Raw genomic sequence first — 19,385 nt, 5'->3', positions numbered from 1 at the left:
TGGATGGGGTAAGAATTGAAAATATGTAATAACTATTTAGCTTTTGCATTGTGTAGTTAACCCTTTATTTGTGGTAAGAAAATAGCTTTAAAGTCTTTAAAGTCTAAATTAGCTAGATTTTCTCTTTATAATTGTGGATTCTCTAGATAATAAAACATCTTTTTAATGTTTTGCATCTTCTGTTTGTTTTTTAGATCATCCATCGAGATATAAAACCTGAGAATATTTTAGTATCTCAATCAGGAGTTACTAAACTCTGCGATTTTGGTTTTGCACGAACGCTAGCGGCTCCTGGAGACATTTATACAGACTATGTGGCCACACGCTGGTACAGAGCTCCAGAATTAGTATTAAAAGATACCTCTTATGGAAAGTATGTATATTTGGGGATCCTGCCTGGCCTTTACTAGCTGTTTCTTTTTTCCCTTGGAGGATCTGTCACCTGTACTACTGACACTGTCGGTCTTCTTTATTTGGGGTGGGGATGGGAAAGCGACACCTCAGAATAGAGCAGAGATGCCCAAGGCTCCTGCCCTGATGCTGTTGATGTTGCCACCTTGCCCTCTGGGGCTGAGTGGCCTCAGCCCCAGAAGACCTGTGCAGACATCCCTTAGGCTGCATCCTCGCTTGCTTTAGGCTGTGCCCCACCCTTAACAGAGTTGCCTCATCTGCTTATCTGTAGCCTCTACATTCTGCAAAGATTTAAAAGTCATTTAGTGTACTCTGCCAGTGTCACCACAGGAACTGCCAAATTCCCTATTTTCCTGAATATGGCACAATCTTTGCAGAGACTGGCATATAATATTTTTAAAATTGTACTCTTCTAGATGCCTCAAAAAGTAGAGGAATCTCAGTCTAACTATTGTGAAATGGTAGAAATAGTATATGAAACAACAATCTAATAAACAAATAATGAATCTTGAAGAACATAAAGGGACCAAGTCATATGACCTGATTAGAAGAAATGGCAGGGGTGGTGGATAATTCGCAAATGCTTTTCCATTATGTTTTTATTGTATCTGATATCAATAGGTATTTTCTGCTTGAAACTTGTTCTAAATGCTTTATATGCATTAAATTATCTAATTTTCACAACAACGCTATGATGAAGATATTATTGTTTTATCCCCATTTTAAATAAGAGGACACTAAGGCAGGTAGTGGCTAAAACACTTAAGAAAGGTAAAGCAGTTTGCCCAGAGTTGATCCAGAGTGCCTTTTCAGCTGTTATTTACTCACTGATGCCCTATGAAGACCACCTCTGTGGTCTGTATAATGGAAATAATAGTGAGACTAGCTTCATAGGTGTGTTGTGAGGATTAGATGATTTAACGAATGAAAAAAAGAAAATATAGTAAAAGTTCAACGATGTAGCCTCCGTAAGATCTCTCCCAGTTTTACCCTCTGTTCATGATACACTTAAATTCTTTTTCTGATGTAACCCCCTAATTCCTATCCCTTGCTCCCAAATCATATCCTCTTCTAAATCCTCTTGTACATTACCTATAAATTTTGTTCCAGTTCATATTTAATATGGCCGAGTTCCGTCTAGCTGCTTTTAATAAATACTTCTTGCGGAAAGACAAGTACCTTGAGGATGGATGTAATCTTGTGCTCCACAGGCCACAGTTGATGCCTTGTGTGTTGTCAGCTTGGATTCTGTGAGGCTGAACATTATGTTTGAAATAAATTTGTTAGTGAGTTTTTAAAATGTCTTAAGTTTTAACATTTTTACATTTTATTTTTTATTCACTTATTTATTTATTTGTCTTTTTCTAGGGCTGCACCTGCGGCATATGGAGGTTCCCAGGTTAGGGGTCTAATCAGAGCTGTAGCCGCCAGCCTACGCCATGGCCACAGCAATGCGGGATCTGAGCCGCATCTGTGACCTACAGCCCAGCTCATGGCAACTCCGGATCCTTAACCCACTGAGCAAGGCCAGGGATCGAACCTGCAACCTCATCGTTCCTAGTCGGATTCGTTAACCACTGAGCCATGACGGGAACTCCCATTTTTACATTTTAAAACCTGTAAAACAAAACACAGATACAAGAAAATCTCGCACAAAAAGTGTATAGCTCCACCACAAGATGGAAAAATAGAATTTTTCTTACTTCCCCAAAATACCTTCCTGGGCCCTATTCCAGTTACAATACCCTTTTTCTTCTCAGAAGTCACCATGATGTTGACTTTTATTATAATCAGTTCCTTGCATTGTTAATAGTTTTATCACTCAAAAGTGTATCTACTTAGTTTAATATAGCCTTTTTATGACAGCTTTTTTTGAGATACAGTTCGTATACTGTACAGTTTACACGCTTAAAGTGTACAATTAGTAGTTCCCGTCATGGCTTAGTGGAAGCAAATCTGACTAGCATCCATGAGGATACAGGTTTGATCCCTGGTCTCACTTAGTGGGTTAAGGATTTGGTGTTGCCCTGAGCTCTGGTGTAGGTCGCAGATGCAGCTTAGATGTGGCTTGCTGTGGCTGTGGCGTAGGCCAGTGGCTGCAGCTCTGATTTGACCTGCTGCAGGCCAAAAAAAAAAAAAAAAAAAAAAAGAAAGTGTACAATTCAGTGGGTTTTAGTATATTTTTAGAGTTGTGCAACCTTTACCACAATAAATGAAGAGACACAATGAGATGCTACTGTACAGCACAGGGAACTATATCCAATCTCTTGGGATAGAACATGTTGGAAGATAGTATGAGAAAAAGAATGTGTGTGTGTGTGTGTATATATATATATATATGTATGACTGGGTCACTATGCTATACAGAGAAATTGACATAACATCCTGTATTGCTGTGGCTGTGGCATAGGCTGGCAGCTGTAGCTCTGATTGAACCCCTAGCCTGGGAAGCTCCATATGCCACAGGTATGGCCCTAAAAAGCAAAAAAAAAAAAAAGAAAAAAATTAGGGTCAGATTTATCAATTTTTTTTTCAAATAAGATGGTTAAGATTCTGATAGGGACTGCACATCTGTAAATCAGTTTGGAGAACATTGCCATCTTTGCAATGGTTTTGTTTTTGTTTTTGTTTTTGTTTTTTAAGGGCTGCACCTGTGGCACATGGAAGTTCCCAGGCAGGGGTTGAATTATAGCTGCAGTTGCTCACCTACGCCACAGCCACAGCAATGCCAGATCGTTTAACCCACTGAGGGAGGCCAGGGTTCGAACCCGCATCCTCATGGATACTAGACAGATTTGTAACCTCCTGAGCCACAATGGGAACTTCCATCTTTACAATGTTAAGCCTGCTAATCTATGAACATAAGATTTTTTTTTTCATTTATTTAGATCTTTAATTTTTTCCACTCTATTTTATAACTTTCAGAGCATACGTTTTACGTTTCTTTTGGTGAACTTGTTCTTAAGTATTTTATTCTTTCTGATGCCATTGTGAATCAAATTTTCTTAATTTCATTTTCACATTGTTTTGAGTGTAAAAAGATATAAGTGATTTTTGTATATCTATATTGTATCTTTCAACCTTGCTGAATGTATTCTAATAATTATTTAGTGGATTCCATAGGACCTTCTGTTTGTGTTTTTAGTTTGTTTTTGGCTGTGCCCGTGGTATGCAGACATTCCCAGCTCAGAGATCTAACCTGTTCCACAACAATGGCCAGAGCCACAGCAGTGATATTGCTGGAGCCTTAACCCACTGGGCCACATGGAAACTCCCATAGGACATTCTGTATACAAGATCACGTTTTCTGTCTGGGGATAGAGACAATTTTACTTCTTTTCTGGTCTGGATTCCTTCTATTTCTTTTTCCTGCATAATTTCTTTGGCCAGAACCTTGAGCACAATGTTGAAGAGAAGTGGTGGGAGCAGACATCTTTGTCTTGTTTCTAATCTTAGGGGGTAAATGTCTAACCCCATTCTGTGGGTTGTCTTTTCATTTAGTTTAGGGTTTCCTTTGCTGTGCAGAAACTTTTAAGTTTAATTAAGTCCCATTTGTTTATTTTTGTCTTTACCATCATTACTCTAAAAGGTGGATCTGAGAAGATGTTGCTGTCGTTTATGTCAGAGAGTGTCTGGACTTTGTTTTCCTCTAAGAGGTTTATAGTGTCTGGCCTTATATCTAGGTCTTTAATCCATTTGGAGTTTATTTTTGTGTATGGTGTTAGGGAGTGTTCTGATTTCATTCTTTTCCATGTGGCTGTCCCGATTTCCCAGCACCACTTATTGAACAGGCTGTCTTTTCACCGTTGTGTATTCTTGCCTACTTTGTCATAGATTAGTTGGCTGTAGGTGTGTGGGGTTAATTCTGGGCTTTCTATCTTGTTCCTCTCATTGCGTTTTTGTGCCAATACCATATGGTTTTGAGGATTGTTGCTTTGTAGTATAGTCTGAAGTCCAGGCGCCTGATTCCTCCAGCTCCATTTTTCTTTCTCAGGATGTCTTTAGCTATTGTGGGTCTTTTGTGCCTCCAAACAAACTTTAAAATATTTTGTTTGAATTTTGTGAAAAATGTCCTTGGAAATTTGATAGGGATTGCATTGAATCTGTAGATTGCCTTGGATAGTATAGTCATTTTGATAATATTGACTCTTCCAATCCAAGAGCATGGTAGGTCTTTCCATCTATTTGTGTCATCTTTGATTTCTTTCATCAGTGTCTTGTCACTCTCAGAGTACAGGTCTTTTGTCTCTTTAGGTAGGTTTAATCCTCGGTATTTTATTCTTTTGGATGCGATGGTAAATGGGATTGCTTCCCTAATTTCTCTTTCTGATCTTTTATTGTTAGTATATAGAAATGCCATTGATTTCTGTGTATTAATTTTGTATCCTTCAACTTTGCCAAATTCATTGATGAGTTCTAACAGTTTTCTGGTCGATAGTGGTAGTTTTACTTCTTCCTTTCCAATTTGGATTCCTTTTATCTCTTTTACTTCTCTGATGGCTGTGGCTAGGACTTCCAAAACCATGTTGAGTAGTAGTGGCAAGAGTGGACATCCTTGTCTTGTTCCTGATCTCAGCAGGAGTTCTTTCAGCTTTTCACCATTGAGAATAATGTTCGCTGTGGGTTTGTCATATATGGCCTTTATTATGTTGAGGTAGGTTCCCTCTATGCCCACTTTCTGAAGGGTTTTTATCAGAAATGGGTGTTGGATTTTGTCAAAGTCTTTTTCTGCGTCTATTGAGAGGATCATATAGTTTTTATTCTTCAGTTTGTTAATGTGGTGTATCACACTGATTGGTTTGTGGATATTGAAGAACCCTTGCATCCCTGGGATAAATTCCACTTATCATGATATACAATCCTTTTAATGTATTGTTGGATGTGGTTTGCTAGTATTTTTTGAGGATTTTTGCATCTTTGTTCATCAGTGAAATTGGCCTGCAGTTTTCTTTTTTTGTGGTATCTTCATCTGGTTTTGATATTAGGGTGATGGTGGCCTCATAGAATGAGTTGGGGAGTATCCCTTCCTCTGCAATTTTTTGAAATAGTTTCTGAAGGATAAGTATTAGCTCTTCTCTAAATGTTTGATAGAATTCGCCTGTGAAGCCATGAAGCCATCTGGTCCTGGACTTGTTGGAAGTTTTTTTTTTTTTTTTTTTTGTCTTTTTGCCTTTTCTAAGGCCGCTCCCAAGTGGCATATGGCAATTCTCAGGCTAGGGGTGTAATTAGAGCTGTAGCTGCCGGCCTATGCCAGAGCCACAGCAACATGGGATCTGAGCCGCATCTGCAACCTACACCACACCTCACAGCAACGCCAGATCCTTAACCCACTGAGCAAAGCCAGGGACCAAACCTGCAACCTTATGGTTCCTAGTTGGATTGGTTAACCACTGTGCCACGATGGGAACTCCTTTTGGAAGTTTTTTAATCACAGTTTCAATTTCAGTTCTTGTGATTGGTCTGTTCATCTTTTCTATTTCATCTTGGTTTAGTCTTGGAAGATTGTACCTTTCTAAGAATTTGTCCATTTCTTCTAGGTTTTCCGTTTTATTGACATACATTTACATATAGTAGTCTCTTATGATCCTTTGTATTTCTGTGATGTCTGTTGTTATTTTTCCTTTTTCCTTTTTAATTTATTGATTTGAGTCTTCTCTCTTTTTTTCCTTGATAAATCTGGCTAAGAGTTTATCAATTTTGTTGATCTTTCCAAAGAACCAGCTTTTCGTTTCATTAATCTTTTCTATGGTTTTCTTCATTTCTAATTTCATTGATTTCTGCTATGATCTTTATGATTTCTTTCCTTCTACTAACTTTAGGTCTTGTCTGTTCTTCTCTCTCTAGCTGCTTTAGATGTTTATTTGAACTTTTTCTTGTTTCCTGAGGTGGGCTTGTATTGCTATAAACTTTCCTCTCAGAATGGCTTTTGCTGCATTCCATTGGTTTTGGAGTGTCCTGTCTTTGTTATCATTTGCTTCTAGGTATTTTTTAATTTACCCTTTGATTTCTTCAGTGATCCGTTGGTTGTTTAGTAGCATGTTGTTTAGTCTCCACGTGTTTGTGTTTTTTTTTGCAGTTTTTTTCTTGTTGATTTCCTTCCAGTCACATAGCATTGTGGTCGGAAAAGATGCTTGATATGATTTCAATTTTCTTAAAGTTACTTAGGTTTGATTTGCAGTCCAGGATGTGATCAATCTTAGAGAATATTCCCTGTGCACTTGAGAAGAATGTGTATTCTGTTGCTTTTGGATGGAATGTCCTATAAATACCTATTAAGTCCATCTGGTCTAATGCTTCATTCAGGGCCTGTGTTTCCTTATTGATTTTCTATCTGGATGATCTGTCCATTGTTGTAAGTGGGGTGTTAAAGTCCCCCACTATTATTGTGTCATTGTCGATTTGTCCTTTTAAGGTTGTTAGCAGTTGCCTTAGGTATTGTGGTGATCATATGTTGGGTGTGTAGATATTTAAAATTGTTATATCTTCTTCTTGGATTGATCCTTGGATCATTATGTAGTGACCTTCCTTGTCCCTTAAAATATTCTTCATTTTAAAGTCTATTTTGTCTGTTATGAGTATTGCTACTCCAGCTTTCTTTTGATTCCTGTTTACATAGAATGTTTTCTTCCATCCTCTCACTTTCAATTTGTATGTGTCCCTGGAAGTGAAGTGGGTCTCTTGAAGACAGCATATATATGGATCTTGTTTTTGTATCCATTCAGCCAGTCTGTGTCTTTGGTTGGGGAGTTTAGTCCATTAACGTTTAAGGTAATTATTGATATGCATATTCTTATTGCCATTGTTTTTTTCCCGTAGGCAGAATTTTTTTTTTTTTGGTCTTATTGCCATTTTATTAATTGCTTTGGATTTGTTTTTGTTGCTCTTTTTTCTTCTCTTCTCTTGTTCTTTCCTCTTCTGGTTTGATGACTATCTTTAGTGTTGTATTTGAGTTGATTTTTCTTATTTGTGTATCAATTGTAGATTTTTGATTTGCAGTTATTCTGAAGTTTTGATATAAGAGTCTATATATATGTATGAGATTGTTTTAAGTTGTTGGTCTCTTAATTACAAGTGCATTTCCAGTGTCCTGCATTTGTACCCACCTCTTCTCATGAGTTCTGATTTTGGTGGCATAATTGTGCATGGATGATTTCATATCTTTACTATATATATACCTTTACTGGTGAGCCTTGTCATTTGTGTTATTTTTGTTTCTGGTTGCAGCCTTTCGTTTTCTGCCTAGAGAAGTTCCTTTAGTATTTGTTGTAAAGCTGATTTAGTGTTGCTGAATTCTCTTAGCTTTTGCTTATCTGTGAAGCTTTTGATTTCTCCTTCAATTCTGAATGAGAGCCTTGCTGAGTAAAGTAATCTTGGTTGGAGGTTTTTTCCTTTCATCATGTTAAGTAAATCATGCCACTCCCTTCTGGCCTGCAGAGTTTCTGCTGAAAAATCTGCTGATAACCTTATTGGGGTTCCCTTGTATGTCATTTGTTTCTTTTCCCTAGCTGCTTTCAATATTTTCTCTTTGTCTTTAATTGTGGTCAGTTTGATTAATATGTGTCTCGGGGTGTTCCTCCTTGGATTTATTTTGTATAGTACTCCTTGTGCTTCCTGGATTTGAGTGAGTGGTTCCTTTCCCATGTTAGGGAAGTTTTCAGCGATTATCTCTTCGAGTATTTTTTCTGTCCCCTTCTCTCTCTCTTCTCCTTCTGGCACCCCTACAATACGGATGTTGGTGCATTTCATGTTGTCCCAGAGTTCTCTGAGACTCTCTTCATTTTTCAATCTTTTTTCTCTTTTCTGTTCCACATCCGTAATTTCCACTAATCTGTCCTCCACCTTGCTTATTTGTTCTTCTCCATCCTGTATTCTGCTGTTAGCTGCTTCTAGTGAATTTTTTATTTCAGCTATTGCATTTTGCATCTCTTCTTGTTGATGAGTTTTATATCTTGTATCTCTTTGGTCAGTGTTTCCTGTAAGTTATCCATCTTTGCCTCCAGTTTATTTCCAATGTCTTGCATCATCTTCAGCATCAATAGTCTAAAGTCTTTTTCCTGGAGACTGAGAATCTCCTGATCACTTAGCTGTTTTTCTGGGGATTTTTCTTTCTCCCTCATCTTAGTTATAGTTCTCTGTCTTTTCATTTTTATAGGTTTTTAGTGTGGTGACCTTTTTACAGATATTAGAGTTTTAGCCTCTCTTACTTCTGGTGTCTGCCCCCCTCTGTAGCTGAATTTGGTACAGGGTCTTGCTGTAGGCTTCCTGATGGGAGGGGCTGATGCCTTCCCACTGGTAGGTGGAGCTGATTCTAATCCCTCTGGTGGGTGGGACTTAGTCTCTGGATGGCATTAGAGGCAGCTGTGTGCCTGAGGGGCCTTTAGGTAGCCTGTTTACTGAGGGGCAGGTCTGCGGTCCCCACCTGGATTGTTGTTTGCCCTTGGGCTTCTCAGCACTGACTGATGGATGGGGCCAGATTTTCCCAAAGTGGCCACCTCCAGAGAAAGGCACGGGCTGCTGAATATTCTGAGAGCTTTGCCTCCAATGGCCTTCTCTCACAACAAGCCACATTCACCCCTGTTTTCCCAGGAGATCCTCCAAGAACTGCAGTCAGGTTTGACCCAGATTCCTATGGAGCCTTTGCTTTGCCCTGGAACCCAGTGCACGTGAAAGTCTGTATGTGCCTTTTAAGAATGGGGTCTCTGTTTCCCCCAGTCCCATGGAGCTCCTGCACACAAGCCCCATTGGCCTTCAATGCCAAATGCTCTGGGGACTCTTTCTCTCAGTACCAGATCCCCCCATGTGAGAGTTTGATGTGAGGCTCAGAACTCTCACTCCTGTAGGTGAGTCTCTGTGAGTTCCCGTTGTGGCTCAGGGTAACGAATCTGGCTAGCATCCATGAGGATGCGGTTTTGATCCCTGGCCTTGCTCAGTGGGTTAAGGATCTGGTATTGCTGTGAGCTATGAGGTGGGTTGCAGACATGGTTTGGATCCTGTGTTGCTGTGGCTGTGCCATAGGCTGGCAGCTACAGCTCTGATTTGACCCCTAGCCTGGAAACTTCCATATGCCACCAGTGCAGTCCTAAAAAAAGCCAAAAAAATAGCGTAATGATTTGACTTACAGACATCGTGAAATGATTATTATAAGAAGTGTAGTGAACATCCATCGTCTTGCCTAGATACAAAATTAAAGAAATAGGAAAAAAATGTCCTGTGTGATCAGAGCACTTAAGATCTAATCTCTTAACAACTTTCATATGTAATGTATAGCAGTGTCAATTATATTTATCCTATTACCCCTAGTATTTATTTATCTTATATCTGGAAGTCTGTACCTTTTTTTTGGTCACGTACACAGCATGTAAAAGTTCATGGGCCAGGGCTCAAACTCATGCCACAGAGGTGACAATGCCAGATCCTAACTCACTGAGCCACCAGAGAACTCCTGGAAGTTTGTACCTTTTGTCTACCTTCATCCATTTCCCCCTCCCCCCCACACCCCTTGCCTCTGTTGTAACCACATATTTGATCTCTTTTTCTATGTGTTTGTTTTTAAATTATAATTGACATACAGTGCTCCCTTAGTTCCTGGTATACAACACAGTGATTTGATATTTCTATACATTTTAAAATGATTTCCATGATAAGTTTAGTTATAATATGTCATCATACAAAAATGTTACATGGTTATAGACTGTGTTCCCCATATTGTACATTTTATCCTGTTGACTTATTTTACTACTGGAACTTTGTATCTTTTAAACTTTCTTACTGTTTCTCTCCTCCCAGCACTCCCCTTCCCTCTGTCAATTACATGTTTGTTCTCTGTATTTATACTTTTGTTCTGATTTGTTTTGTTTTTAGATTCCGCATGTAAGCAAAAGCCTACAGTATTTTTTCTCTGTCTGAATTGTTTCATTTAGCATAAAACCTTCTAGGTACATCCATGTTGTCACAAATGGCAAGATTTTATTCTTTTTTTATGGTTGAGTAATATGCTATATTTATATATCTTTATCATAAGTAATTTTGCCTGTGCTCATTATTTTTATGTGGACTTGAATTACCATCTGGGATCACTTGTTTTTAAGCTGAAGAACTTCCTTTAGAATTTCTTGTTAGGCAGGAATGCTGATAAATTCTCTTAGTTTTTGTTAATCTGGGAAAGCCTTTATTTCACCTTCATTTTTTAAAAATAACTTTGCTGGATATAGGATTTTTCATTAACAATTTTTCTTTGAGCATTTTGTATATGTTATAACACTTCTATCTGGCCTAGATTGTTTTTACTGAGACATCAACTGATAATCTCATGGGTATTCCTTTGTAAGTGATAAGTTATTTTTCTCATGGGTATTCCTTTGTAAGTGATAAGTTATTTTTCTCTTGTTTTGAAGTCTTTCTCCTTATCTCTGACTTTTGGCTCTTTTACTGTGAGTGTCTGTGGATTTCTTTGCGTTTATCTTAATTGGAGTTTGTTGAGCTTCTGGGTTACTGTTATTTAGTAAGTTTAGACTACTTTCATCTATTATTTCTTCTAATATCTTTTTTCTTTCTCTCTTCTACTCTGGTACTCCCATTTATTTTTTGTTTTTGTTTTTGTTTTTTGTTTTTTTCCATTTTTTGGGCCGCTCCTGCGGCATATAGAGGTTCCCAGGCTAGGGATCGGAGCTGTAGCCACCGGCCTACACCAGAGCCACAGCAACGCAGGATCTAAGCCACATCTGCGACCTACGCCACAGCTCACGGCAACGCTGGATCCTTAACCTGCTGAGCAAGGCCAGGGATCAAACCTCATGGTTCTTAGTCGGATTCGTTAACCACTGAGCCACAACAGGAACTCCTCATTTATGTATGTTGATGTGTTAATGATGTCCTATGTTTTTCTGGGACTGTGTTCCTTTTTTTTTTTTCATTCTTTTGTCTGTTATTTGGCTTAAATCATTTTCAGTGTTCTATCTTCAAGCTCACAAATTCTTCTTCCTCTTCAAATCTGTTGAGCCCTCTAGTGAATTTAAAAGTTTCAGTTATTGTATATTTAGACTCCAGAATTTTCACTTATTGCTTTTAAAAAAATTTATATTTTTAATGTTATCTATTTGAAGTCAGTATATCTTCCTTTATTACTTGAATCATACTTCCCTTTGGTTCTGTGAACATATTTATAATGGTTATTTCAAAGTTTTTTTCTGGTGTATGGGTCATACCTCATAGGGTTTTTTTGCGTGCCTCATAATTCTTTGTTAGAATTTGAACATTTCAGGTAAAATATTGTATCAACTATGAACATATGACTTCCCCTGGGGCTTGCTGTTGTTGTTTGCTTGTTTATGTTATAGTGACCAGCTGTATTGTTTTAGTGAAATTTCCCACTCTCCACTCCTGCCACAGTGTTAAGCCTCTGTAGTTGCCTCTGCAAAGAGTTACAGCTTTATGTAGGCCCATAACTACCCTGGCTTGACATTGGTATTAGTAGTTAGATTTTTCTTTTTATGACCATGCATAGCTATTAACTCCATTAATTGATGGCTGATTGAACTCTTGCTTTCAAGACTGTCCCAGGACTTAAATTAATTATCTGGATTGTATCTTGAGTAAATCCATGAGTCTCTTCCCACTGTTATTAAGAGCACCCCCTTAAGTTTGTACATCTTCACATTGTTGCAAGTGAAGTAATTTCATTTGGAAGAGCTTAGGAGTTATATATATTTTAAAGCCTGCTTTTTCTCTCTGACAAAATCTCTTGATCCAGGGCTCTGAAGCTGGGGTGTGAGGTTAGTGTCTTTAAGTGACTTTGCTGCTCTAGGAGCTGAATGTTCAGTGGAATGTAAGGAAGCAGAAGCCGGAGGTCCTCAGAGCTTACCTCTCCTAGTGTGGACTCATCACTTCATGGGACAGTGAAGATGCTCTTGGGCCCCAGTATTGTCAGTGTGCCACACCCCAGCTAGAATGAGTAGGGGCTGGTCAGAAGAAGGGACCCCACCTCTTGACCACACTCTCCTAGGTCTTAGACTCAGGAATAGGTAACAGGGGCAATATGAGAAATACTGAAGCTCCCCTCCTGAAAATAAAGCCCTCTGATTTGGAGCTAGGGGGAAAGGAAGCCCTAAGTTCTGTGCTGGAACAGTACAGGTAGTGTCTTTACCTTACTGAGCTAGAATGGAGGAGAGACAAAGTGGTCTTCAAATACTACAGAGTCATCTATCTTAACAGTTTTTATAGATTTTCTACTATTTTCTGTTTGCCCTTTGAACTATTTTTAGAGGTTTTAATTATGAGTTTTTTTTTTTCATAATTTTCACCAGTTTCACCGACAAGTAAGTCATCATTTCTCCAAGTCTTTCTCCCATGTGATTCTTTTTAATCCCCCTGTTAGTCCTGCATGTTAGACTAGGACTTGATTGTATTCCAGATAATTCCTTTATACTACAGTGACAATCACCTATATGTATTCTGTCTCCTGTTGCTCTTGAAAGGCCTGCCTACATAATTCTTGACATTTTTGTAGATAATGCCTTACCTTACCTAAGTGAACTATGTAAGTTCAGAATAAGCTGGGGAAAAGTAAACTGATTTGTGTAGGAGTGTTTTTAGTTTTAGTGCCACTGTTAAAAGAGGAGGTAAATGAGTAGGAATTTCATACTGTAGTGAGAGTACTTAAAATAATTTTCTTAAAATTTTGAAGGCTATAATTTGGCCCTAATTTTACTGATTAAGTTCTTAAAACTTGTGAAGTAAGCAGGCTTTTAAGTTCCTGTTATGTTATCCACTTGCTGTTGTGCTATGGACTTGAAGAATTGTATACACTACAATTAAGTCATTTATTCCTTAAAATCATTATCTAGCAATACGCACACACACACACACACACACACACACACACACACCTCCTTTCTTTTAAACAAAAATAGGAACATACTATATATATTGTACAGAACTTTGCTTTTTTTCTCTTTTAATTTTTAAAATTAATTACTTTTTAGCAGTTTTAGGTTTACAGAAAAATCGAGCAGAATTGCATGGTTTCTCATATATCCCCTCTACTGCACCCCCACAGCACAGTTTCCTTATTTTTATTTTTTCCATTATAGTTGATTTATATTATTCTGTCAATTTCTACTATACAGCAATATATGACTACTATACCAGTCATATATATTTTTTTTCTTTTTCTCACATTATACTCCATCATGTTCCATCACAAGTGACTAGATATAGTTCCCTGTGCTGTACAGCAGGATCTCATTGCTTATCCATTCCAAATGCAATAGTTTGCAACAACTAACCCCAAACTCCCAGTACATCCCACTCCCTTCTCCTCCCCCTTGACAACCACAAGTCTATTCTCTAAGTCCATGAGTTTCTATTCTGTGTGAAGTTTCATTTATGCTATATATTAGATTCCAGATTTAAGTGATATCATATGGTATTTGTCTTTCAGACTTGCTTCACTTAGTGTGAGAGTCTGTGGTTTCATCTGTGTTGCTGCAGATGGCATTATTTTGTTCTTTTTTATGGCTGAGTAGTATTCCATTGTGTATGTATACCCCATCTTCTTAATCCATTCATCTGTTGATGGGCATTTAGGTTGTTTCCTTGTCTTGGCTGGTTTTCTTACTGTTAACATATACTTTAGTTTGGTATATTTGTTAGAATTAATTAAAGTCCCCTAGTTTACATTAATATTTAATCTTTGTATTGTATTTCCTATGGATCTTGACAAATTGTAATGTAATGTATCTACCATTACAGTATCATACAGAAAATTTTCACAGCCCCTAATTCCTCTGTGCTGTATTTTATCTTTCCCTCCTTTTCTCTGAAACCCTGGCAACTACTGATGTTTTAAATATTTCTATATGCTTACCTTTTACAGAATGTTGTTTGATTGGAGTCATATATTATGCGGCATTTTCAGACTTCTTTCACTTAACAATGTGTATTTTAAGGTTCCTTTATATTTTTGTCTTTTTGCCATTTCTTGAGCTGCTTCCACAGCACATGGTGGTTCCCAGGGCAGGGATCTAACTGGAGCTGTAGCCGCTGACCTATGCCACAACCACAGCAACCTGGGATCCAAACTGCGTCTGTGACCTACACCACAGCTCACGGCAACGCCAGATCATCAACCCATGAGCAAGGCCAGGGATCGAACCCACCACCTCATGGTTCCTAGTCGGATTCGTTAACCACTGAGCCATGACGGGAACTCCCTGGTTCCTTTATATTTTTAATGGTTTGAAAGCTCATTTCTTTCTTTCTTTTTTTTTTTTTTTTTTTTTTTTTTTTTTGGTCTTTTTGCTATTTCTAGGGCCGCTCCCGCGGCATATGGAGGTTCCCAGGCTAGGGGTCTAATCGGAGCTGTAGCCACCGGCCTACGCCAGAGCCACAGCAACTCGGGATCCAAGCCGCATCTGCAGCCTACACCACAGCTCACGGCAACGCCGGATCGTTAACCCACTGAGCAAGGGCAGGGACCGAACCCGCAACCTCATGGTTCCTAGTCGGATTCATGAACCACTACGCCACGACGGGAACTCCAGAAAGCTCATTTCTTTTTATCACTAATATTCCATTGTATATATGTATGACAGTTTGTTTATCCATTCACCTAAGTAAGGGCATCTTACCTATTTCCAAGTCTTGGCAATTATGGATAAAACTGCTATAAACATATATGTGCAATTTTTTTGTGGACATAAGTTTTTCAGCTCTTTTGGCTAGATACCAAGGAATGTAGTTTTGCTAGATTGTATTGTAAGACTGTTAGAATTATCAAACTGTCTTCCAAAGTGACTATATCATTTTGCATTCCCACCAGCAATGCATGAGAGTTCCTCTTGCTCTACCTTCTCACCAGCATTTGGTATCGTCATTGTTTTAGATTTTAACCATTCTGATAGGTGTTTAGTGGTATGTATGTATTTCATTATTGTTTTAATTTACAGTTCTCTGATAACATATGATGTTGAGCATCTTTTTTTTTTTTTTTTTGCTTTGCTTTTTTAGGACTGCACATTTAGTATATGGAAGTTCCCAGACTAGGGGTCGAATAAGAGCTGCAGCTGCTGGATTACATCACAGCCACAGCAACGCAGGATCCAAGCTGAGTTTCTGACCTATACCACAGCTCATGGCAACACCGGATCCTTAACTCACTGAGCAAGGCCAGGAATAGAACCTCTGTCCTCATGGATATTACTTGGGTTTGTTTCCACTGAGCCATAACAGGAACTCCTGAGCATCTTTTTGTATGCTTGTTTGCCATGTGTATATCTTCTTTGGTGAGGTGTCTGTTCAGATATTTTGCCCAGTTTTTCAATTGATTTTTTTTCTTATTTTTGAGTTTTCAAAGTGCTTTATATATTTTGGACACAAGCCATTTATCAGATAATGTGTTTTGCAGTTCTCCAACCTGTGGCTTATCTTTTCATTCTCTTAACAGTGTCTTCCATAGAGCACAAGTTTTAAATTTTAATGATGTACTACTTATCCTTTTTTTTTTTTTCTTTTGTGGATTATGCTCTTAGTGTTGTATCTGAAAACTCATCACCAGGAATTCCCTGTTGGAATTCCTTAAGGATCCAGCGTTGTCACTGCTGTGGCAAGGATTTGATCCCTGGCCTAAGAACTTCTACATGCCATGGGTGTGGCCAAAAAGAAAAAAATACTCATCACCAAATCTAAGGTCATATAGATTTTCTCCTATATTATTATCTAGAAGTTTTGTATTTTTTGTATATTGCATTTAGGTCTATGATCCATTTTGAGTTAATTTTTGTGAAAGGTGTAAGATCTATGTCTGGATTCATTTCTTTTTGCATATTGATTTCCAGTTGTTCCATTACATCTGTTGAAAGGACTTTCCTTTCTTTCCTGAATTTCCTTTGCCCCTTGATCAAAGATCAGTTGAGGTCATTTCTGTAGGTCTAATTCTTGGCGCTCTACTCTGTACTTTTGATCTGTTCATTTCTTCACCAGTGTAATGCTGTCAAGCTTACTGTAGCTTTGTACTACATTTTGAAGTTAGATAGTGTCTTTCCTCTGACTTTCTTCTTCAACATTATGATGGCTTTTCTGGATCTATTGCCTTTCCATATAAGCTTTAGAATCAATTTATTGATCTCCAAATTGGATTTTGATTGGGATTACATTGACTCTAGAGATCAAGTTGGTAAGAACTGACATCTTTACAATATTTAGTTTTCTTATCCATGAACATTGAAATTTCTCTACTTATTTAGATCTCATTTGATTTCTTTAATAATACATACTTTTTTTCACTTGAGAGTTTATTTTAGAGCTCATTTTATATTAACACAAACAAATAGACCTACCTCATTCTTTAAAGACCTGAGTAATATTTCGTTGTGTGGTTGTACAAAAACTTACATAGCCATTCCCATATTTATGATGTTTAGATTGTTTCCAATCTTTCTGCCACATACAATGCTGCAGTAAAATTCTCAGATAATTTTTTTTTTTTAAGGCCCACACCTGTGGCATATGGAAGTTCCCAGGCTAGGGGTTGAATCGGAGCTATAGCTGCTGGCCACACCACAGCCACAGCAACATGGGATCCGAGCCATGTCTGAGTTACACCACAGCTTAGGGTATTGCCGGATCCTCAACCCACTGAACGAGGCCAGGGATCGAACCCACATTCTCATGGATAATTGTTGGATTTGTTTCCATTGCACCACAATAGGAACTACCCTCATATCACTTATTTTTATGCACATGTGTGACTAGATTTTAGGAATAAAGGTGTTTGGTCAAAAGTATGTACATTTAAAATTTTAGTAGCTTTTACCACTTTTCCTCCAAAGAAGTTGTTTAAATTTATACTCTCAAAACAGTACATTTGAGTTTTCATTTTCCATAGCCTCACCAACATAGCAGTTACCAAATTTTATAAATTTTTTTTGTTGTTTTAGGGCTGCACCTGTGGCATATGGAGGTTCCCATGCTAGGGGTCAAATCAGAGCTGTAGCTGCTGGCCTACACCACAGCCACAGCAACACCAGATCCAAGCCGCTTCTGTGACCTATACCACAGATCATGGCAATGCTGGATCCTTAAACCATTGAATGAGCATAGCTATCGAACCTGCATCCTCATGGGTAGTAGTCAGATTTATTTCTGCTGAGCCACGATAGGAACTCCTAAACTTTATAATTTTTTTTTCTTACCTTTTCTAGGGCTGCTCCTGTGGCATATGGAGGTTCCCAGGCTAGGGGTCTAATCGGAGCTGTGGCCACTGGTCTACGCCAGAGCCACAGCAACACGGGATCTGCAACCTATACCACATCTGCAACCTACACCACAGCTCACGGCAACGCTGGATCCTTAACCCACTGAACGAGGCCAGGGATTGGACCTGCAACCTCATGGTTCCTAGTCAGATCTGTTAACCACTGAGCCACAACAGGAACTCTGAAACTATATAATTTTTATCAGTGAAAAATATCTCATTGTATTTATTTATTTATTTTGGGGGCCATGCCTGTGGCTTGTAGAAGTTCCCAGGCCAGGGATTGAACCCAAGTCTTAACAGTGACAATGCTAAATCCTTAGCCACTAGGCCATTGGGGAACTCTTCATTGTAATGTTTATTTATAATTTCTTCTGAATGTAAGGTTGGGCGTCCTTTTTAATCTATTTAAAAGTAGGTAGGTATTACTGAAATACACTGTTAAATGCCTCAAATAGATATTTCTATTTTTTTTTTTTTTTTTGATCACCCATGGCACATGAAGTTCCCGGGCCAGAGATTGAATCTAAGCCAGAGTTGCGACCTACACCACAGTTGTGGCAACACTGGATCTTTAACCCCCTGCACCAGGCTGGGGGTCAAACCCTCTTCCCCGCCACTGCAGAGATGCCATAGATTCTGTTGCACCACAGTGAAAACTCCAATATATACTATCTTTTAAAACACTCATTATGTAGAAAAAAAGCTTGTTATGGATGACTCACAATGTATTAAGATAATAAATGTAGGAGTTCCTGGCGTGGCTCAGCAGTAATAAACCCGACTAGTATCCATGAGGATGCAGGTTCAATCCCTGGCCTCGCTCAGTGGGTTAAGGATCTGGCATTGCTGTGGCTGTGGTATAGGCCAACAGCTGCAGCTCCAATTGGACCCCTGACCTGGGAACCTTCATATGCTGGAGTATGACCCTAAAAAGAAAAAAATGTAAGTGGTGAAATAGTTGAGTTTTAATTTTTACTATTTCAATACAAGATGATTTTAGTATTCAGTTATTCTACTTCATAATCCATTTATCATCATGTTCTTATGTAACTATTTGAAGCAATTTTAGAATTACAGTTAATTTTAGGGGAGTTCCCTGGTGGCCTAGTGGTTAGGATTTGGTGCTTTTGTTGCTTTGACTTGGGTTCAATCCCTGGTCAGGGAACCAAAATCCCACATCAAGCCACTGCATGCCATGGCCAAAAAAAGAATTACTTTTTCAGTAGTTCCTGTCGTGGCACAGCGGAAATGAATCCCGATAGGAACCGTGAGGTTGTGGGTTCAATCCCTGGCCTTGCTCAGTGGGTTAAGGATCTGGTGTTGCCATGAGCTGTGATGTAGCTCGCAGATGCGGCTCAGATCTGGCGCTGCTGTAGCTCTGACATAGGCTGGCAGTTACAGCTCCAATTAGACCCCCTAGCCTGGGAACCTCCATATGCTGCGGGTATGGCCCTAAAAGGACAAAAGACAAAAATTGCTTGTTAAAATCTTTTATTTATTATTTTATTATTATTATTTGCTATTTTACGGCTGCACCTGTGGCATATGGAGGTTCCCAGGCTAGGGGTCTAGTTGGAGCTACACTGCTGGCCTACATCACAGGCACAGCAACATGTGATCTGAGCTGCGTCTACAACCTACACCACAGCAAAAGCCAGATCCTTAACCCACTGAGTGAGGCCAAAGATTGAACCTGCATCCTCATGGATGAGTCAGGTTC

The 19,385-nt window shown here is 38.7% G+C and overlaps 1 protein-coding gene and 1 long non-coding RNA gene across 20 annotated transcripts in view; one reads left to right on the top strand and one right to left on the bottom strand.

The window, feature by feature from the left end:
• Positions 1 to 19,385, top strand: part of CDKL3 (cyclin dependent kinase like 3) — a 126,228-nt gene that overhangs the window by 20,961 nt on the left and 85,882 nt on the right. For all 19 annotated transcript variants that reach the window (XR_014838801.1, XR_014838802.1, XR_014838795.1 and 16 more), the window contains exon 4: positions 195 to 373. Coding sequence is in view for 10 of the 19 variants with exons in the window: in XM_085014600.1 (XP_084870726.1) it covers positions 195 to 373 (179 nt within the window). In the remaining 9 variants the exon portion in view is untranslated. The remainder of the gene's footprint in view (positions 1 to 194; positions 374 to 19,385) is intronic.
• Positions 1 to 19,385, bottom strand: part of LOC146405754 (uncharacterized) — a 38,411-nt gene that overhangs the window by 1,455 nt on the left and 17,571 nt on the right. The window contains exon 3 of the long non-coding RNA XR_014838807.1: positions 1,591 to 1,667. This is a non-coding gene — a long non-coding RNA (uncharacterized LOC146405754). The remainder of the gene's footprint in view (positions 1 to 1,590; positions 1,668 to 19,385) is intronic.

Source organism: Sus scrofa, chromosome 2 (assembly GCF_054392235.1).
Source record: "Sus scrofa isolate SSC_HxYL_T2T_F1_AM1 chromosome 2, Sscrofa_HxYL_maternal_Yorkshire_Landrace_v2.0, whole genome shotgun sequence".
NCBI lineage: Eukaryota > Metazoa > Chordata > Mammalia > Artiodactyla > Suidae > Sus > Sus scrofa.
This window is presented reverse-complemented; position numbering and strand designations above follow the sequence as displayed.